Genomic DNA, 23,049 nt, shown 5'->3' with positions numbered 1-23,049 from the left:
AAGTGTGCTCTTTAATCCCCATCACCTATTTAATAATCCATCCTCCTACCCTTCTCCTCTCTCTTAATGATCAGTTTGTTCTCCTTAGTTAAGACTCTTGGTTTGTCTCTCTTTCTCTCCCTTTTTCTCCTTCCTGGTCGTTAGTTTCTTTAATTCTGCATAGGAGTGAAATTGTATGGTATTTATCTTTCTCTGACTTATTTTGCTTAAATTTTTTTTTTTTTTAAATTGCATTTATTTATTCCCAAGAGACACACAGAGAGAGAGAGAGAGAGAGAGAAGCAGGCTCCAGGCGAGGAGCCTGATGCGGGACTCGATCCCAGGACCCAGGATCCCGCCCTGGGCCAAAGGCAGGCGCTCAACCACTGAGCCACCCAGGCGCCCCATTTTGCTTAAAATTTTAATCTTTAGCCCCATTCATGTCCAGCCTAGTAAATATTTTAATATTTTAGTTTTGTTTGAACTATTTATAAAGTCCTTTTGTATTTATCTACGTAAGACTCTTAAATGCAGAGCTTTGAAAAAGTAAACTAGAGACAGATGTCCTTGAGTTGTGTCAAAATCAGGGGCAGCCAGCTATTCCTATCCTAGGAAACTTAATCAAGTTGAATCATCTCTAGAAATGCCTTTCATTACTGGTAGACTTAAATTAGGCCAGTAAAAGCCTTGTAGCTAAATAAACCATGGTCTAGAGGCTCGATAGTGGCATTTTACCACTTGTTAAGTCTGCAAATATTTTTGACCGTACCACTTATTTTATGACCAGTTCATAATTGGGATACCAGATGACAAATACTGAGACTAACTTTGTCTACAAGACCATGTGGCCTGCTAGAGTTTACCATATATTAAGAGTCAAGAGCTTGGGGATGTAATCCAGTATTACCTGACATTTTTAGAACTTCAAGAGAGTGATTTAGGTATAAATTTCTAAAATATTGTTTGATTTGGTTTTTAATATGTATGTTACACAGATTAATCTCACTTTATCATCAGTGTACGCAAGTAAGAGAGTAGGTTTCTTAGATTATGAATGTTATTTTTCCTTTAGTTTTAACAGTTTCTTCATTTTTGTAAGCAACAGCTAGTATTAATGTTCAGATATTTTCCACCCCCAAACCTCCTTTGATTTCCTTGAGGAGCCACAGTTTTAGAAAAGTAACCTAAACTCAGCCTGTTTGTTTGTCTTTGCTTCTAAACCCCATGTGGTCTGGCATTTGAACTCTGTGGTCTTAGGTGACTTTGGAATTGTTAACTTCAATAAACAGTTTTTATTATTCATTTTATTTAACCTACTAGGTACATACTACTACTACTACTACTACTACTGGTTTTCCTTGTTTTTTTTTTTTTTTTTTTTTTTTTTAGGATATTATTTTTTCTAGGTTATCTTTCTATTTTTGTTTTGACTTATTTCCTCAGAGTTGTTTTTTTTTTTCCTATCATGCCAATAAGTGTTTTCTAAAGATTCTCTGATTTGATTTTCATGAACGATTGACTGTCTTTGGCAGAATGGAAATAGTGTACTGACATAGGGTTGCCAGCTTTTTATTTTGGAAAAGTAAGAATGTTTAGAAATTGCCACTTACTGCCTTCACTCACTAAAGAAAAGGTACTAAGAGTTTAAGAAGGATGTGCTCTCAAAATACAGAATGGCTTAAGTTGATTAATTTTAACTTAATTAAAAATATATTGTCCTTGCTTTTCTTACTTTGCTATAGATTGGTACTGGTCTATGGAATTGATTACATTTGAGAACCACTGCCTTAAAACTGTCGTGAGGGAGTGGGAGTCCTTGTGATCTAATGTTAGCAAAAAACTGTAACGTGTGTCTTAACATATCAAAGCTTCCAAGGTAGTTCTGTGAAAAAGCCTCCGAGTTTACCTGGTATTAGAGCCCCTTTCCACGTAGTATTTTTTTTTAAATTAAAATACTACTTTGGAATGCCTTGGTGGCTCAGTGGTTGAGCATCTGCCTTTGGCTCAGGACAGGATCTCAGAGTCCTGAGATCAAGTCCTGCATCAGGCTCCCTGCAGACAGCCTACTTTTCTCTCTGCTTAGGTCTCTGCCTCTCTCTCTCTGTGTCTCATGAATAAATAAATAAAATCTTAAAAAAAATTACTTTCTGAGAGTGTGAAACATCAAGCTCTAGTTACAAAATTCTAAAAATATGTGAGTTTTTGATATGTTCTCTCTACCTTTCTTGGAGGCAACTGCTTTTTAACTCTTAAGCTATTTCTTTATATTTCTGAGTAAAACATTGCTTTGTTTGATTCATCAATTTTGGGCTTTTTTTCAATAATGTTAGATGAGGAATTTCTATCATAGTCTTTTCTATTCTTTCAATACACTTATACAAAAAATTTCCTTTGTATGATTATATAAACATTGAGTATGAGCCACATGGAATATTGACATGGCAAAGTAATGCTCATAGTTAAATGAGTTATTACATGAGTTACTACATGCTGTTAAATGAGTTATTCTTAGAACTGTGCTAAACATTTGTTAGCTGTTTTTAGCTATTTTTTCGGGATTACATTTATTTCTTACAGAATCGGATTTAAAATTTTCCTCATTAAAAAAGTACAGTGTGTTTATGTTTTTTGAACATTGAGATCTTCACATGTCTTTCCACTGTTCTGTAAAATGTCTTGCATTTACTTGCAGTTTGCATTTGTCTAGCAGTTACTTTTCTATACTGCCCATCTGTCCTGTAATTTATCAGTTACATATGTTTTTCTTAGAGATACTTTCCTGGAGCTCTTCTGGAGTTCTTCTCTAATCTGGACTTGCTTTCTAGATTTAACTGTACAGATTTAGTCTTGGGGCTCAAGCTTCACAGTCACCCTGGGAATTCCCTTTATCTCCCCTGTGTTGATTCCTTTGCAACCCATGTCTGTCTTTTATTTGTTTATTGCCTCTCTTTGGTATTGTCTATTAAGACCCAAAAAAGGGTGTTTGGGTGATAAATCTTCATAGACTTGTGATTCCACAAATTTGTATATTATAGTATGTTCACCACAAGTGTAGCTCCAGCTCCTGTCTCCATATATTGCTGTTACAGTATCATTGACTGTAGGCTTTATGCTGTGCATTTTATTCCCATGACTTATTTATTTCATAACTGGAAGCCTCTATCTCCCACTGCCCTTTTACCCATTTTGCCCAACTCCCACCCTTCCCCTCTGGCAGCTATCAGTTTTTTCTGTGTATTAATTAATAGATCTGATTCTTTTTTTTTTTTTTTTTTCTTTTGGGGGTGGTGGGGCAGAGGGGAAAGAAGGAGAGGGAGAGAATCTCCAGTAGACAGTGCTGAGTGTGGAGCCAGATGTGGGGCTTGCTCTCAGGGCCCTGGGATCATGAACGGAGCCAAAACCAAGAGTCGGAAGCTTAATCAACTGAGCCACCCAGGTACTCCAGTGGAGAGAGAATCCTAAGCAGGTTCCATGCCCAGTGTGTGGTGCAGGAGGTGGTACCCAATCTCTCAACCCTGAGATCATGACCTGAGCCAAAATCAAGAGTTAGATTCTTAACTGAGTCCCCCACAGGTGCCCAAGTCTGATTGTTCCCTCCCTCCCCATTTTTGAGTGAAATCATATGATATTTGTCTTTCTCTGTTTAGCTTCATTTAGTACAACACCCTTTGGGTCCATCCATGTTGTCTCAGATGGCACAAATCTCAACCTTTTAATGGCTGTATAATATTCTATTGTGTATATACACCACATTTTTATAGATTCATCTATCGATAGACACTTGGGTTGCTTCCATATCTTGCCTCTAAATAGTGCTGCAATAAACATAGGGACACATATATCTTTGAATTAGTGTTTTCATTTTCTTTGGATAGATACTCAATAATGAAATTACTAGATCATATGGTATTTCTATTTTTAATATTTTTAGGAAACTGTATTCTATCTTCCACAGGGGCTATACCAATTTATGTTCCTACCAACACACCATGAGGCCTCCTTTTCTTTCTTTTTTTAAATATATCTTTCTTACGTCTTTTTTTTTTTTAGATTATCTATCTATCTATCTATCTATCTATCTATCTATCTATCTATCTATCTGAGACACAGAGAGAGAGAGGCAGAGACACAGGCAGAGGGAGAAGCAGGCTCCATGCAGGGAGCCCGACGTGGGACTCAATCCCGGGACTCCAGGATCATGCCCTGGGCCGAAGGCAAGCACTAAACCGCTGAGCCACCCGGGGATCCCTGAGGCCTCCTTTTCTCCACATTCTTCCCAACACTTATTATTTGTTGTTGTTGTTGTTGTTGTTGTTGTTGTTTTTAATTTTAGCCATCTTAACAGATGTTAAGGTTATATCTTATTGTGGTTTTGATTTGCATTTCCCTGACGATTAGGGATGTTGAGCATCTTTTAAACATATATACCTTAGGGGCGCCTGGTTAAGTGTCTGCTTTCAGCTCAGGTCATGATTCCGGGGTCCTAGGATTGAGCCCTGTGTGGGGCTCTGAACTCAGCAGGGGGTCTGCCCCTTCCTCTCTCCTCTCTACCCACCTCCCCCCCCCCCGCCCCACTTGTGTGCTCTCTCTTAAATAAATGAAATCTTAAAAAAAAAAAAAGTGTTTTAAATCTTTGTTACTTTCCTCTTTTTTTCAATTTAATTATTTTGGGGTGCAGGTTATTTGTGGAAGAAACTAGGTCATTTGACATGTAGATTTCCCAACTTGGATTTCGCTGATTACATCTGTATTGTATAGTTGAACGTCATTTCTCTGCATTTTCTATAAATTGGTGGTTAGATATAGAAGTTATCCCAGATTGCCTTTTTTTTTTTTTTTTTTTTTTTTTTGCAAGACTATTTCATAGGTGTGGTGTTCTCCCACCAAGAAGCATATAGTGGTTGTTTCTCTTGTGCTGTTAGAGCCACTGGTACTCAATGCCTAGATCCATTTATTTATTAGGTATTGAAAAATGTATTTTTAAATTCATTTCTTTTTCACGTAATGGCTTGAATTAATTGATTAATTATTAAAATATTATTTATTTATTTATTCATGAGAGAGTGAAACAGGCAGAGACACAGGCAGAGGGAGAAGCAGGCTCCATCCAGGGAGCCTGACGTGGGACTCGATCCCGGGTCTCCAGGATCACGCCCGGGCTGAAGGCAGGTGCTAAACCGCTGAGCCACCCAGGGCTGCCCTTGAATATATTCATAAAGAAAACTTACCCCATTTTCAGTAAGTACTTTACCTGTTCTCTCTGTGCTTTCTGTTTGTTTCCCTTTATTTAGTTCTTTGAATGGATAAACTTTCCTCCGTCTCCTGATATGATTTATAGATACAAGATGTGACTAGGGATCCACCTGTCCTTTTATGCAGACTTCCACATATTCTTCTATTCTTTGAGCTCACCTGACCTCTGTCTTTTGAGTCCGGTGCCACCAGTTCTTCAGTCTTTGGGGTTCTGAGGGACAAGTGGTTTGTTTCTCATCATTTTTTTTCCTTGCTGGGTGCTTAAGTTTAATTTTCTCCATTTTGTCAGTGTTGTTTATTCTTTCAGCTGTTTTCCATTTTCATATATTGTGATTTAGAGTTTCACCTATACTCTAGTATGATTGAAGATGGCGTGGTTTTAAGTTTTTCTTTTCTCTTTGTTTTAGCATGAGAAGGGGCAGAGAATTTTCACTTTGCTGTTTTACTATAGTAAAGTTCTCATTCCATTTCTCTTCTCATTTTTATTCAGGGCTCCAAATACCATCACTGTTTTCATGACTTCAAGTCTTTATTTCCAAACCTGATTTTCTTTCTGAGCTGTGCATCTTTTTATCCAACTTCCTAGATTTCCTGATTATTCTTCCCCAGATATTTGCCAATTTTATCAGTGCAATTTATAAATGAAATTTAAAATTTTTCTTCCTGATAGTCTGTTACTAGTGTATAGAAATGCAACAGATTTTGGTATATTGACTTTGTATCCTGAATTCATTTATTAGTTCTAACAGTTTTCTGGTGGAGTCTTAGGGATTTTCTATATATAACATCATATCATCTGCAAATAGTAACAGGTTTACTTCTTCCTGTCTAATTTGGATGTCTTTTATTTCTTTTTCTCACCTAATTGCTGCAGCTATTGCTTCCAATACTATGTTGAGAAAGATAAGTGAAAGAGGGCATCCTTGTCTTGTTCCTGATCTTAGAGGAAAATTTTCAGCTTTTCACTGCTGAACATGAGTTAGCTGTGGGTTTGTCATATATGGTCTTTATTATGTTGAGGTGTGTTCCCTCTATTCCCACTTTGTTGAGAGTTTTATCATAAATGAATGTTGACTTTTATCAAATGCTTTTTCTGTATCTGTTGTGATCATAAGATTTTTATCCTCTATTTGTGGTGTGGTGTATCACATTGATTTTTGTGGATGTTGAACCATCTTGTTGTTTTTTTTTTTTGAACCATTTTGTATCTGGAATAAATCCCACATAATCATGATGTTTGATTCCTTTAATGTATTGAATTCAGTTTACTTAATATTTTATTGAGGATTTTTGCATCAGTGTTCAAGAATATTACCCTGTAATTTTCTTTTGTTGTGGCATCCTTGTCTGGGTTTAGTATCAGGATAATACTGGCCTCATTAATGAGTTTGGAAATGTTATCTTTTTTTCTGTTTTTTTGGAAGAGTTTGAGAAGATTCTTTGAAAGTTTGGTAGAATTCACTGGTGAAGATGTCTTGTTTTGAACTTCTGTTTTTTTGGGAGTTTTTGATTACTGATTTAATCTCCTTAGTGGTAATTGGTATGTTTAGATTTTCTGTTTCTTCGTGATTCAGTCTTGGTAGGTTCTATGTTTCTAGCAATGTATTTCTTTTAGATTGTCTATTGTTTTATAATTGTGTATAGTAATCATTTGTATTTCTCTGGTATCAGTTTTAGTGTCTTCTCTTTCATTTCTGATTTTATTTTTATGGTTTTGTGGGTTTTTGACATAGAGTTGACACACAATATTATATTAGTTTTCCATTATGTTCTTCTCACCATAAGTGTAGCTATCACCCCACAATGCTTTTACAATGTCATTGACTATATTCCCTATTGTACCTTTTATCTCTATGACTTACTAATTTCTTAATGAATACCTCTACTGAGGTATCAGATTTTTCATCATCAGTGCTGAATATTAAATGTAACATAGGTACATCATCAAACTTCTTAGGGAAAATATTTTCAACATCAAATTCCATATCCAGGAAACAGCAGTCCATCATGAGTTTAGGATTGAGATAGGTTTAGATACATAAAGGCTCAGGAAATGTACATGTAGGGGCATCTGATGACACAGTTAAGTGTCTGGTGATTTCAGCTCAGGTCATGATCTCAAGGTCCTGGGATCGAGCTCCACATCAGGCTCCATACTCAGGACAGAGTCTGCTTGAGACTGTCTTTCCCTTTTTCTCTGACCTCCCCTTCACTTGTTCTCACTCTCTCTAAAATAAAATAAGTTATAAAAAAGAAAATGTACATGTATATATCCTTTAATTGTAAGCCATAGCTCCAACAAAAGAATATATAATCAAGAAAATAGAGTGATAAGAGAAACTTTGAAGATGATAAGGCCTAGAGAGTAATCAGTGCAGAGTGGTGCAGGAATATGGAGAGCTCCAAAAGCAAGAGTTACCTGTAGAGAAAAAGGTTTTAATAAATTCTTGACAATTTGAAACCAAGGAAACAAAGGAACACGTTAATAAGCAATTCCAGGAAAAAAAAAAGTAAGAAAGATTGTTTGTTGGAAGTGTGCCATTTAGCTTTGCGGTGATGAATATTTATAGTTTTAATTAGTTAAAACATAATTTTATTTATTTATTAATATTTTATCTAAGTTCAGTTTTCCAACATGTAGTATAACACCCAGTGCTCATCATGTGCCCTCCTTAATGCTTGTCACCCAGTTATCCTGTCCCCCCACCTACCTCTCCTTCTGCAACCCTTTTTTGTTTCCCAGAGTTAGGAGTCTCATGGTCTGTCTGCTTCTCTAATTTTTCCCCACTCATTTCTTCCTTTCCCTTATGTGTGGGTCCTTTCCTTATTTTTTATATTCCACATATGAGTGAAACCATATGATAATTGTCTTTCTCTGATGGACTTAGTTCATTTGGCATAATACCCTCCAGTTCCATCCATATCAACACATTATTGATTTCATGAAATTAGTCCAATAAGATTGTAGAGTTTGGGAGTTGGTAGTTACATTTTTTTTTTTAAGATTTTATTTATTCATGAGAGACGCAGAAAGAGAGGCGCAGAGACAAAGAGACATAGAGGGAGAAGTAAACTTCTTGTGGGAGCCTGATGCAGGACTGATCCCAGGACTCTGGGATCATGACTTGCGCCAAAGGCAGCTGCTCAGCCACTGAGCCAACCATGTGCCCTGCAATTTTTTTTTATTTTAAAGATTATTTATTTATTTGTTTGTTTATTTATTTATTTATTTATGATAGACATAGAGAGAGAGAGGCAGAGACACAAGAGGAGGGAGAAGCAGGCCCCATGCTGGGAGCCCAACGCGGGACTCGATCACAGAACTCCAGGATCGCCCCTGGGCCAAAGGCAGGTGCCAAACCGCTGAGCCACCCAGGGATCTCCCCTGCAATTTTTAAAAAAAAAAATTTTTTTTTTAAATTTTTTTATTTATTTATGATAGTCACAGAGAGAGAGAGAGAGAGAGAGAGAGAGAGAGGCAGAGACATAGGCAGAGGGAGAAGCAGGCTCCGTGCACCGGGAGCCTGATGTGGGATTCGATCCTGGGTCTCCAGGATCGCGCCCTGGGCCAAAGGCAGGCGCCAAACCGCTGCGCCACCCAGGGATCCCTCCCCTGCAATTTTTAATAATAAGTTAGATGTGAGGTGCACGTGGGCGCCCCAGTCAGTTAAGTGTTTGCCTTCAGCTCAGGTTACAGTCCTGGGAGTCCTGGGATTGAGCCTTGCATCAGGCTCCCTGCTTAGTAGGAAGTCTGGTTCTCCATCTCCCTCTGCCCTTCCCCCTCCTAATAGTGTTCTCTCTCTCTCTCTCTCTCTCTCTCTCTCTCTCTCTCGATCACACTCTCTCAAGTAAAATAAAATCTTTTTTAAAAAGTTAAAAAAAAGACTTGAAATAGATCCATTAAAAAGAGAAATATAAGCACATGCACATTATTTAGAGCTACGGAGGTAACCTCCCAGAAGAAATAGCTGAAAGAGTTAAGAAAGAAAGCACCGACCTCTGGAGAGCAAGATTGGGATGTAGGAAGGGATGGGTGGGCAACTATTGCATTTCATTTTAAACCTTTTTATCTACTTGAAATTTTAAAAATATGCATTGTTATGTTTTTATAATTTCTAAAACTAAGGATTAGAGTAGAGCCAGTCATTAAGGTGCCTGCTTTATGATTTCTATTTTCTCAGTCTGACCCTGGTCCTCTTTTTTTTTTTTTTTTAAATTTTTTTTTTTTTAATTTATTTATGATAGGCACACAGTGAGAGAGAGAGAGAGAGGCAGAGACACAGGCAGAGGGAGAAGCAGGCTCCATGCACCGGGAGCCTGACGTGGGATTCGACCCCGGGTCTCCAGGATCGCGCCCTGGGCCAAAGGCAGGCGCTAAACCACTGGGCCACCCAGGGATCCCACCCTGGTCCTCTTTGATGTTCTACTTTCAAGGAAATCTCTACCAAAAAGAATTTAGCCAGCCTCAAGCTTCATTTTACTTACACCTTCTGCAAGAGATAAAAGAGAATTATTTTCCCATACCTTTAATCCAGGCCCAAGCTTCAGTAGATTGTCTTCTGCTTGCACCTGGGCCCTGGTTCAGCCCTGCACAGCCTCATGAGTTTAACCATATCCTTGTGAAAAATCTCACCAAATGTGGCACTTGTTAGGTTATGTTATATCGTTCACATGTGATTCACCCACACATGTACTACTTTTTCCTGAGATGGGAAGAAATTGTGTGAAAGAGCCTGGGATAGATGGCAGCTCTTGTTTTTTAAGAGATGAGATTGGTTAGGACGGGACAGATAAAAGGATAGTGGCAAAATCAGTATTTTCTTCTTTTTTGTAGCAGTCCCTGTTATTTCCTGCAATTGCATACTCTTTTGACTTTTTGGAGTAGGGTGAGTCAGTGAGAGAAGTGTTCCACTGGAGGGTGACAATGCAAAGTGAGACTAGGTTTTCCTTCCTTTGCTGCCAAGTGGAACTTCATGGGTTGAAGAGTAGTAATAAGGGTACTAGAGACTTAGTGGGGGATCAGTCATGACTGATTGGGTTATCAGAGAATAGGAGGGGAAACTCAGCAGCAGAGGGATGAAAGTTCCTTATGGGGAGATAAGTCCTATGTTGGGGTAGTGGCATTTGGCTCTTAAGAGATTGCCTTTAATTAAATTACCAGTTAACTATTGGTAATTTGCTATTGATTATGTTCTTAATACATTCTGGCACTAGGCTAGGTCTGGGGAAGGAATGGTAAACAAAATGGGACATTTTCCCTCCGAATACAAACTGTTGAGGAAGTGGAGAGTAGATGAAGAGAACTAAGGCAATTGGAACACAGTATGAGAAATACAGTGATGGGAGAACTATTGCATACCAAGAGAACATCTAACCTGAACTAGGTGGGTGAGGTTGAATCAGGAAAAGAGACTTAAGAAGGAAGGTCTAGTTGAGTCTTCCCTATCAAAATCTTGGACCCTGAGGATAGAGACCTTGACTATCTTATTCACCAGGCTTAGAACAGATACTTACTAAATATTTATTGAAGGAAAAATAATTAACCTTAAAGTCAAATTTCTTTATATTTTTTGCCATTTATTGAGAAAATAGTTCTTAATCCATGTTTTTTAATATTGGCCTCATAGATTATTGTAGACAAAAGAAATTAACTGTCTGTGGTCTCCCATGTAATTAATATTCAGATAGTTTCCTTGTTAAGTGGGGGATATGCACTTTATTTGGCAGTAGAATGAAATTTAACTTTATCTAACTCCATTTGGGAGAAGCAACAGTATTATTGGCACTAGTAACATGAAAAACAAAAAGGCATGGACTGGAGATTTGATGGGTCTTGAGAAGAACATGGGCACCTTACATAACCCAACAACAGAGGTTGAGAGTACACAGCTTAAGAAAAAGGGCAAGCACACCAACTACTTTATTTGCTTTGGTTTTCTGTTTAAATTTTCTCTGATCTGATTTTTTTTTCTTTAAATTCAGTTTGCCAACATATAATGTAACACCCAATGCTCATCCCATCAAGTGCCCTCCTTAGTGCCTGTCACCTAGTCACTCCTTTTCCCCACCCTCTGTTTCCCAGAGTTAGGAATTTCATGGTTTGACTTCCTCTAATTTTTCCCCAGTTTCCCTCTTTTCCCTTGTAGTCCCTTTCACTATTTCTTATATTCCACATATGATTAAAACCATATGATGATTGTCTTTCTCCACTTATTTCACTCAGCGTAATGCCTCCCAGTTCCATCCACATCAAAGCAAATGGTAGGTGTTTGTCCTTTCTGACAGCTGAGTGTGTGTGTGTGTGTGTGTGTGTGTGTGTGTATATATATATGCATATATATATGCGTATACAGAATATATATATATGTATATGCATATATATATGCATATACAGAATATATATATATATATCCCAACATTTCAGTTTTAGAAAAAGACAGGATATCTGCTGTTTCAGAAGACATACAAATTAACAAACCTGTGGAAAAAATCCTTTTCTAATAATAATAGAACTTTAGATAGAAATCTGTGTGTGTGTATGTGTGTGTTGTCTGTCGAATAGGAAAAGGATAAATACTGTTGGTGAAGGTATGGGCCTTCAAGTACTGTTGTGGTAGTGTCAGTGAGACTACTTTTTTGGAGATTCATTTGATATTGTAATTTAAAATACATATAATGTAAAATGGGGTGTTTAAATGAAGTAGTTTTGGCCATGAGATGATAATTGAAACTGGGTGGTGAGTACCTGATGATTTGTTATACTTGTTTGGTCTGCTTTTGCATATGTTTGTAATTTTCTACAGCAAAAAGGGAAAAATGTGTATATTCTCTGATACAGTAATTATTTTTTATTAATTTATCTCATGTAGTGGCAGAAACACTTAAAAATGTAAAAGGATGAGCTTGGGATCCCTGGGTGGCGCAGTGGTTTGGCGCCTGCCTTTGGCCCAGGGCGCGATCCTGGAGACCCGGGATCGAATCCCACGTCGGGCTCCTGGTGCATGGAGCCTGCTTCTCCCTCTGCCTGTGTCTCTGCGCCTCTCTCTCTCTCTCTCTCTCTATCATAAATAAATAAAAATTAAAAAAAAAATAAAAGGATGAGCTTTATATTGCTTGTAATAGTAAAACATTGAAAACATACTAAATGTTCTTCAGTTGGGTTGTATTTGGAAAGTAGCTTGGCATTTGAAGAAACAATTATCTTACATACTTTTGTTTTATACTTACATAAATGGATATAACATTGTCAAGATACATTACTATATGTATGATAAGTTATAGAACGGTATATTTAATATTCCGCTCTTTATTAAAACATTAATTATGTCTTTGTATGTGGTATTTACATAAGAAAAGTCAGGAGATTAACAGTTCTTTTGTGGGAGGAAGTAACATGGAAAATTTTCATTTTCCACTCTTTCTGTATTATTTACCATTTTATGTTTACCTTTAATCAGAAAGGAAATAATAAATTCTAAAATTAGAAAAACTAATCCGGCTTCTAATAAAGGTCACATTCTAGAGAAGAGGGAAGTAATCAGTGACAATAATGGGTGAAATAACCTTGGGGGAGGAATAAATGTAGTGTTTATCCTTATTACATTTGAGTTGTGCTATATTATAGGTCATTTGCTTTACTTTCTTGCTTTATTTTTTGTTAGTTTCTTTGGGCAAAAATTCTAAAAGGATAATACTTTCCATAAATACCGGTTTATTAATGCAGTTTTGTATGATTTATATTCTTCATGTTTATGTGAATAAAAGATTGTATTTGTTGTGGTATGTGAATTAGATTCTATTGTTTATTCAGAACAAAACAGATTATTTGTGCATGCAATCATTTTTAGAAATAATATAACTCTTTAAATATAGATTTTTCTTGAATTGCTTCAACTTTATACATTTCCATATAACCTTTCTGCCTTTTATGTATCATGCCCTATGCAGAGCATTGTAAGACAGACACATTCCCTGTTTTTGGTGTGGAGTATTTGAGTGAGGGAACAGTGATTTGTGTTGCAGTGGGCTGAAGAGTAAATGGGGAAGAATATAGTAGAGAGAGTTGGAAGTGTGTAAATTTCCTCCAAAGATTTGGCTCTGAATGGGAGGAAAGAAAATGGGAGTGTGGTGGAAGGGAGCAGGGAGCATAAGGAAACAAGGGAATTTTAGTTGTTCTCTTTTCCCTCAAAGATCCTTATAACATTTTAAGAGAGTAAGGTGGGAGACAGTTGTGAAAAAGAATCTGTTGAAGTAATAGCATAGCATACAAAACCAATCTGGGAATGTTTGCAATTTTGATTTTTGTACATTTTCCAGTCTAGAATTGGAAGATTCTAGGTCCGAGTAGCCACCCTGGCATTCTATTAAGTCATTTTTCACCTATAATTAATTATATTGCTTGCTGTGCACACAAATGGGGGGAGGAGCAGAGGTAAAAGCAGACTCCCTGCTGAGCAGGGAGCCCAGTGTGGTTCTCAATTCCAAGACCCTGAGATCATGACCTCAGCTGAAGGCAGAAGCTTAACCGACAGAGCCACCCAGGTGCCCTGGATTTATAGTTTTCCAGAAAGTACTTACTGTGATACGAGTCATTTTCATATTGTGATTTGAAGGCAATAAGTTGTTTAGTGTCTAGTGAAAGAAGATTCTCAGCCTAGCATTGAGCACTCCGGTTGGTAAGATTAATGGTAGTTATTCATTCTCCATTTTTCTCTCTAGCACTCATCTTGTCAGACTTTTAACTCCTTAATCATCATACTAAATGCCTTTTCCTTACAGCTATCTATGGCAGACATAGTCCCTTTATTTAGATACATATAACATATATTCTTTTATTTAGAGCATGGTTCTCATAGTGTGAGATGGATCACACTACACTACATCCATTACTACAATAGATCCTTGTAGAAGTTTGAAAGATCAAAATTATTTTCTTAATACTTAGATGTTATTTGCCTTCTTCACTGTGTTGATCTCTGTATAGATGGCATGAAAACAATGTTTGGTCAAACTTCTGTGTACATTAGCATAAACAAGGCAATATTTTTTATTGTTGAGCACTTACAGTAAAAACAAAAACAAAAAACCCTCCATATACATCAACGTGCCCACACACACAGAGAAAACCCTGTTTCACTTAAGAACATTATTTTTTTTTTCCTTGAGATTTTATTTATTTATTCTTGAAAGACACACACAGAGAGAGGCAGAGACCACAGGCAGAGGGAGAAGCAGGCTCCATGCAGGGAGCCTGATGTGGGACTTGATCCCGGGACTCCAGGATCACACCCTGGGCGGATGGCAGCGCTAAACCGCTAAGCCACCAGGGCTGCCCTGATGTTATTTTTTAACTGGGATTTAAATAAAAACTTGAAAAAAAATACAGTATCTTTCAAACTGAAACTCTGTACTACTCTTTAAACACCAGCTCTGCATGCTGACCTCCTCCTGGCTCCAGGCAACCACCATTTTGCTCTCTGTCTCAATGAATTTGATACTCTAATTACATCATATAAGTGGGATTATACAATACTTGTTCTTTTTATCTGGCTTATTTTGCTTAGCAAAATGTCTTCAAGGTTCATCCATGTTCAAGCTGATGACAAGAATTTCCTTGAATTTGTGTATTCTTAGGTATTGCAGTAGGGTAGTTCCAATTCCTAGCTATTGAAACATTTTTTCTTCCCTACTTATTTTTTATTGTTAATTTTTTAAAGATTTTATTTATTCATGAGAGACACATAGGCGAGAGAGAAGCAGGCTCCATGCAGGAAGCCTGATGGTGGGACTCAATCCCGGGACTCCAGAATCACACCCTGGGCCAAAGGCAGAACGTTCAACTGATCAACCGCTGAGCCACCGAGGCGTCCCACCTACTTGTTTGTTTCTTTTTTTAAGATTATTTATTTATTTATACATGAGAGACACAAAGAGAGAGAGGCAGAGATAGGCAGAGGGAGAAGCAGACTCCATGAGGGAGCCTGATGTGGGACTCGATCCCAATACTTCAGGATCATGCCCTGAGCCAAAGGCACACCCTCAACCGCTGAACCACCCAGGGGTCCCTACTTGTTTTATTTTTACTTAACTTTTATACTATCTACTTTTCAGTTACTGTCTAGTTTTATACATTGTTGTATGTTTAATTAGTAAAGCATCTAAGTAAAGAAAGTGAAACAAAACAAACAGTACTTTGTTACCTTTGAGAAAAGTTGATAGTAGTTATGCTATGGATATGCTGTGCTGTTTGTGGAATAATTAATATGCAAATTATAATGTATTTTTGGGATACAATTTTGGAGTCTTGGTTAAAAAATGTAAGTGATGTTATACCTCTCGTTTGAATATGATTTTGTGAAATTGGTAGTTCTTAATTTTTATAAACTCTTAATCTTTGTATTTGAGGGACTTGGGACATGTTCTCATTAATATACAAGACTTAATTCAGTAGGGTTCCCTGAAAGGAGGTCATCACTACTCTTCCAATGAATTGAATATATGTAACCACCCCAAAGTCATTGGTCAGTGTGTTTTTACTATGTGTGGCCTAATCATTTTTATTCTTTCTCATGTGCTTATGGAATGTGCCATGTAACTTCTTTTAGTTTATTTAAACCCAGTCATGAGATTTAAGGCATCCTTTGCTCAAGACTGTGGCTTACCTACTTCGGTTTAGAGCTGTTATATTGATAATAGTTGACCTGAATATGTGTGATCTTGGAGTGGTTGCTGAATCCTTGCCTCAGTAAAAGTAGGCACTGAATGAATATTGAGAACATCTACCATTTTCTTTTAAAGTTATTTGTTCCTAGAGAGCATTTGTGATTTGAGGTTACCTATTATATTTTTCTCCAATTTAAGGTTCTTAATAAATCAAAATTTTTGATTAATATATAAAGCATATCATAAATAAGCTCTATAAGTAAGTTAATCTTATGTATGGTCTTTTACTTCCTAAACAGAGACTCTACAGGGGCAGGTAATTCACTGGTCCACAAGCGGTCTCCTTTACGTCGAAACCAAAAGACCCCAACATCCTTGACCAAGCTGTCTTTACAGGATGGACATAAAGTCAAAAAGCCAGCATGTAAATTTGAAGAGGGTCAGGATGTCCTAGCTAGATGGTCAGATGGCTTGTTTTATCTTGGAACTATCAAAAAGGCAAGTTACCTTTATATATCTTTTGCTGTTTTTTTTTTGCAGTAAACTTTTAATAATTTTGAATTATAAATTTAACTTCAAAACTTAGTTTTTGACTTAAAAGGAAATCACCATAATTCCTTTATATTTCAGATAAACATATTGAAACAGAGCTGCTTCATCATATTTGAAGACAGTTCTAAATCTTGGGTTCTCTGGAAGGACATTCAAACAGGCAGGTGCTTCTATTTCTCTTGAACATGATTTACACTAAAATTTGATTTCCTTTAGCCTGTCATTTTCTATTGAGTAACTCTGAATCACTTTTGAGAAAATGTATTCTTCACAGTCCTCAAGGAGTTATAATCTATGTCATTGACCCTGTAAGAATAGGGATTATTCTTGTTAGAGTAGTGATAGACTAAAGAACAGATGCATCAGTGATGCACATCTATGAACTATTGTTAGGACCCATCTAATAACTCTGAAGAAAAATTTTTAGCCACTGATATGGAAATACTTTGGGCTTCAATTTAACTGTTACTTGCTTATATTAGTAAAAGTAATGCAGAGAGCTAATATTTATTGAGAACATACTATTTGCCAGATGTTTTGGGGGAAATTAGGGTATTTTAAACAGGTTTAGAGTATTAGAAGTATTCATTAATAAGAATGATTTGAAATGATCGGTTAATTAGAATTTTTAATGTTTAGATGGGAAAATTATTCTGTATTTGTGTAGAAGTAAAAATGAATACAGGTATGACTTGGTTTGGTTATAGGTATGTTTCTTGTAATGCTTTCTATTTTATTGTAATAATTTCTATAATTACGTATGCCCTTTGAATCTGCCATATAAACGTGTTATTCTAGATATTTCATGAAAAGTGATTTATAAATTATGATTATTAAAAATCTAAGTATTGGGCAGCCCGGGTGGCTCAGTGGTTTAGTGCTGCTTTCAGCCCAGGGTGTGATCCTGGAGACCCGAGATCGAGTCCCGTGTCGGGCTCCCTGCATGGAGCCTGCTTCTCCCTTTGCCTGTGTCTCTGCTTCTCTCTCTCTCTCTATCTCTCATGAATAAGTAAATAAAATCTTTTTAAAAAAAATCTAAATATTTTAGTTGTATACCAAACCCCCACTTTTTTTTTTTAATTGCGATAAGACCTGTGTTTCATATCTTGTAGAAAGGAGACGTAAATTTTCTTTCCCTGAAGGTTGGATATCTTTCTAAAGTACTTAGTGCTTGGGTTTTTAATTTGAATCCCAAGTGGAACTCTGTGGTAGGTTACTACTGTGTTCTATTTCTTCATTTCATAATTTTTTTAAAGACTAAGAAAGTTTTGGTAAAAGAATTAGAATTTCTAATTACCATATACATAGTTTGGTACTCAGGCTTTGCTGGGGAACTCAATAGCTCGTAACTCTAGTAAAATGTCTTTTAAGACAAATTTTTTATAGTTTTTAAGACTAATCAGTTTAAAGTACTGAAAATATGTTTTGAACCTGAAATTGAGTCAATGAGGAAAGGGATAGGAGGATAGTTCTCCAACAGTAGTGATACTGAGCAGGTCTTGTTACCCTGCATACAGAATTTTTTCTTTCTTAGTTTGTAAACTTCAGTTTTTCTCTGTGGTAGGACTGAAACATGTTATACTGCTTCTGTTCCCCTGTTAGTTATGTGACTCTCTCAACTTTTCAGGGTTCTTGCAGGTTAAAAATAGATCTTTCTGTCTCCTTTCTTCCCTCTCTCTACTCCTTCCTTCCAGACAGGAAGAAAAATGTCAGTAGTACATATAGAAAGTTGTTACAGTAAGAAGTACTGTCCAATATGTGTTGCACCCAGTTTATCAGCTAAGTGGTCTGTGATTGTTTTTGCTGACTGGCTTTTTAAAAATTATTATCCTTAGAATTGAAAAGAAAAAAAGGATCACTCCTTAGCTATTTAACCCTTTAAAAAAAATTTTTTTTTTATTTATTTGAGAGAGAGAGTGTGTGCCCATTCATAGGGGAAAGGGACAGAATGAGAGAGAGAGAGAAACTCAGGCAGACTCTGTGCTGAGCATAGGACCCAATGCAGACCTCAGACTCACGATCCTAGGATCATGACCTGAGCCTAAACCAAGAGTCCAATGCTAAACCCACTGTGCCACCCAGGCACCCCTATTTAACTCTTTATAGCACCCAAAAAGCACACATGTAATTGTTATAGAATGACCAAGTGAAACTAAATACTGCACTATGGCAGATTTCAATGTAGGAGAGTAGCTTTAGTAATTTTCTTTCTGTAAGAAACTTGCTAACAATAGATATATATCAAAATAACTTGATAAATTGGATTAATTTCACCTGTCTAGTAAGACTCTTAAAAATTTTATGTAAATAAGGAAAAATATATAGTCATGTTAGTAGTGAAAGAAAAGTGCATTACAAAAGGGAGATAGGTTAAAACAAATTTAAAAGGATTTTAAAATTTAACAATATTATGGTTTCTGTGAAAATAATTTTTATCTTAAATATTACTTTAACAATTACATTAATGTTTTATATTCTTTAATCGATACTGCATATGCAGTTCTAGCAGTTTATTCAAAAGAAATAATTCAAATGAAAAGGTAGGTGGAAAGTATTTACTGTAGTTTTATTTTAACAAAAACAACAAAATTGATATACCTAAGACAAAACCTGGGGCTGTCAGTAATTGCAGACTTGGACTGAGAGGTGCCAGGCTCAGTCTGGTTGCTCTCCTGACTGGAATCATAAACTTAGAAGCTATGGAGGCTGTGTCCTTCCAAGTGTACAAAGAAGTAAACAATGCCTGGGAGAGAGAGGGTGAGAGGACGAGAGACCAAAAGACAAGAAAAACTGCAAAAAATGAACAAATAAAAAATTTGTTAACTTACAGATCTAAGAGTAGAGGTGTAATAAAGTAAATTTGGTTATTTCCACTGGATGTAATATTATACAACTATTAGAAGTTATAATTTTGAAAATAGCAGTGTGAATAATACTTTTGATAGAAAAAATAGGACAAAATAATGAAAAGAAGGAAGGAACTCACAGTGGAGAGAGTATGGACTCTGGCATATCTGGATTTGAATCCTAGCCTTGATACTTTCTAAGAGTCCTTGGGTTGGTTAGTTTATCTTTCTGAGCCTCAGTTCCTCTCTATAAGTGAGATACTCTAAAATTCTAATAATTTTAGAATTAAACAAAGTAATATATGTCAAGAGCCTAACAATACCTGGCCGGCTGATTGCCCATAAAGGTACATTTTTATTATTGTTGACCAATGAATATACTGTGTACTTTAACTATGAAATTGATGAGAAGAGAATACTGGGAATAATGATGTTAGAACATTAAAATCATATTCTAAATTCTGTAGAATACAGTTGTTTTTGTTTTGGTTTTTTAATAATAAAATTGTTTTTGGATACTGGGAATAATGATGTTAGAACGTTAAAATCATATTCTAAATTCTGTAGAATACAATTGTTTTTGTTTTTGTTTTTTAATAATAAAATTGTTTTTGGAGTAAAAATGCCTAAAGAAATAATTTACCTATTCAGGTAAAAAATACAATTAGTAACTGTGAAACAGCTTGACGTTTGTTGCATTGAGATTTTGTTAGGATATTCTATTGGACACCATATTTCCAGATTTCAGAAATGGGAGATTAAATCATTGGAGTTCAGCTTCTTTCATAAGTTAGTAAATAAAAAGAAATGTATTGAATCCACAAAGAAGTCACTGACATTATCTTCTTTGCCCTCTTTCTTTAGTCTCATGATGGTAGGCAGTGTAGGGTAAGTGAATATATGTATATAGGTAGATGTGTAGTCTGGAGAATAGTTGGAGTGTTCACAAAACATCCCATCTTCTTGTCCAGCAGGGGAGTAGTAATGTTAGAAGTGAATGATAAGAGATTTGCCTGAGAGCAGTTTGCATTATGCCCTCTGCTGTAAAAACAGGTTAAATTATCAATGTAGGTAGTTAGGTATCTTAAGTTCAAGTGGGAGGGACAGAGGGGGCATAGAGATAGCATTTTATAGATAGTACTTTGTCTTGAGAAGAAATCATTATGATCTAGTGAATAAATATTGCCATTGTGGGCTACCCACTGAGTCAAAAAAGTAGCTTTGTTATATGAGATACTTCTATATTATGACTGTCTTTTAATATATATTTTCAACATTTTAGGAGCCACTGGTAGTGGGGAAATGGTCTGTACAATATGTCAAGAAGAGTATTCAGAAGCTCCCAATGAAATGGTTATTTGTGATAAGTGTGGCCAAGGTAAACCTTTATTTCCTTTAATCTTGTGGAAAAGCTTTATTACCTACTTAATGCTCCTGTTGAAAATTAATGATTAAAAATACTTTACATTGATAATTTGAAGCTGTTATCATAAATTTATTCATCAATTGTAAATATATTAATGTAGGCGAAGAGTACTGAAATGCCTTCTTGAAATTGTGTTGCAGTATTTATTAATAAAATAGAATTTGCTTTATGCTTTTTTTGATATTAAGGATATCATCAGTTGTGTCACACACCTCATATTGATTCCAGTGTGATTGATTCAGATGAAAAATGGCTCTGTCGACAGTGTGTTTTTGCAACAACAACAAAGGTATCTTTTAAGTGTTTTGGGCTAAAGCCCTAAATGGAATTTGTAAGGCATTCTCAACGTAATGATTGTGTATGTTCAAAGTTTATGTGACTGAAATGAGCAATCAATGCTGGGTAGAAAGAGGTGATGCTTATTGTTTGACTAATGATGCTTAAGTGACTTGCAGCTATCCTTGCACTTATTTTCTGATAGTGAGTGGTCTTGGAATTGGGGCAATAATTTGAAAGACAAAATAAAGATTATTATTAGTCAAACAGTCTGTGATATGGTAAGAAATTTAGAATGGAAATTTCTTCGGAAGTTTCAGAATCATTTTTATGTTAAAGAATTGTATTTAAAATTTTATCCTTCATTCATTTAAATAACTTTTTCCCTCTAATATAGAGGGGTGGTGCGCTTAAGAAAGGACCAAATGCCAAAGCATTGCAAGTCATGAAGCAGACATTACCCTATAGTGTGGCAGACCTTGAATGGGATGCAGGTCATAAAACCAATGTCCAGCAATGTTATTGCTATTGTGGAGGCCCTGGAGAGTAAGTAAATAGTTATTTTATGCCCCTTAAGTGATTTTTGTTTATATTCTTTATTTTTGTTATTGATTGTGGTGTGAGAATGGTAGTGAATTGTAAATGCATGAAAATATCAATAAAGAAAATTAGGGGAGAAAATTAGAGGCCATAGTTATAGTCATCTTTATCATGGAATATGAGCTAAATAAATGAGTCTAAGAATGTTTAGAAATTTATCTTTAACTGCTGGTCACTGGTCCTACTTTTGCTCTTTGGAACTAAATGGGTACATCTTATCTTTCTTAGGAGGTAACTCTTAAAATATTTCAATCGAGCAATCATATTTCCTACTCTCATGATTCGTACCAATAGTTTTTTTTCCAGGTTAAAATCTCCATTATGATCAAACATTCTTTGCAACATGACATCTAACCTCTGTCTTTGTTGCTCTCCAGTTTTTGAAAGTTAATCTTGAAATACGGTGTTATGATTAGAAAATACAGTGTTTCTAAGAATAGCCTTAGAATATAATTGAGCTGTTAGAGTTCAGAACGGTATACTTCTGTTGTTTAAGGAAAGATTGTACATATTATTTCTCTTGAGTTGTCCCATTTTATTTTTTTTGGCTCATTTTGGGTTTGTGGTGGTCAACTGATACTTCTAATTCTTAATTTTTTTTTAATAATCTCATTAAGCCAAGTCATACATCATGTATTTGTACTACATTTAAAAAAAATGACTAGTGAATCATTTTATATTTCACTCTTTTAGATTGTAATTATTGGATTTTTGTGTCTTTCTTCCTTCCAGACTCAGTGTTTCTCTTAAGGCAAGGGTGCCATTTATTTAATTACTTTTTTAAAAGATTTTATTTATTTGAGAGAGCAGCAGAGAGAGAATGAGGGGTGAGGAGGGGCAGAGAGAGAGGGACAAGCAGACTTCCCATTGAGCAGGAAGCCAGACGCAGGGCTCAGTCTGAGGACCTAGAGATGTCCTGAGCCAAAGTCAGATGCTTAACAAACTGAACCACCCAGGCGCCTGATAAGGGTGCTGTTTAGGAGAATGCTGGGATAGTCATTGTCATTAAATGACAGTCATTGTCACTAACGTGTTCAAATGCATGGATAGAAAATGTCTTTAAAAGTTTACCATGACTGAGATATACGTTGTTCAGTGATGAAACATGAATAAGTGAATGTATAGATGAATGAATTTTTAGGTCTTCATTCTGCTTAATCTTTAGTACTTAATGGAGTTTTTTTGATTTAACATTTTTATAACAATTCTTAGTTTTTGGTCATGTGCAGATTTTTAAGAAATATTTGTCTAGTTTCTTTAATCACTTATAAAGGAGATACAGTGAATAATGATAGAGAGTGATCATTTCCTTTACTCAGTTTACACCTGCCATTTAGTTTAAAGTATTGCTCAAAATTGGTGGAAGTTGTCATAGGCATTTTATGAGGTGGATCATTTGTTGTTCTTTAAATACCATGACCACATGAACTGTGTTTAATATTGCTAGCCACTCTA

The 23,049-nt window shown here is 35.9% G+C and overlaps 1 protein-coding gene across 12 annotated transcripts in view; it reads left to right on the top strand.

The window, feature by feature from the left end:
* Positions 1-23,049, top strand: part of MTF2 (metal response element binding transcription factor 2) — a 78,030-nt gene that overhangs the window by 18,371 nt on the left and 36,610 nt on the right. For 11 of the 12 annotated variants that reach the window (XR_007411483.1, XR_007411484.1, XM_049111670.1 and 8 more), the window contains 5 exons: positions 16,194-16,392; positions 16,525-16,606; positions 20,575-20,670; positions 20,907-21,007; positions 21,392-21,540. Coding sequence is in view for 10 of the 12 variants with exons in the window: in XM_049111670.1 (XP_048967627.1) it covers positions 16,194-16,392; positions 16,525-16,606; positions 20,575-20,670; positions 20,907-21,007; positions 21,392-21,540 (627 nt within the window). In the remaining 2 variants the exon portion in view is untranslated. The remainder of the gene's footprint in view (positions 1-16,193; positions 16,393-16,524; positions 16,607-20,574; positions 20,671-20,906; positions 21,008-21,391; positions 21,541-23,049) is intronic. The other variant, XM_035718019.2, reaches the window with a different exon arrangement.

This window comes from Canis lupus, chromosome 6 (genome assembly GCF_003254725.2).
Source record: "Canis lupus dingo isolate Sandy chromosome 6, ASM325472v2, whole genome shotgun sequence".
Taxonomy (NCBI): domain Eukaryota; kingdom Metazoa; phylum Chordata; class Mammalia; order Carnivora; family Canidae; genus Canis; species Canis lupus.
This window is presented reverse-complemented; position numbering and strand designations above follow the sequence as displayed.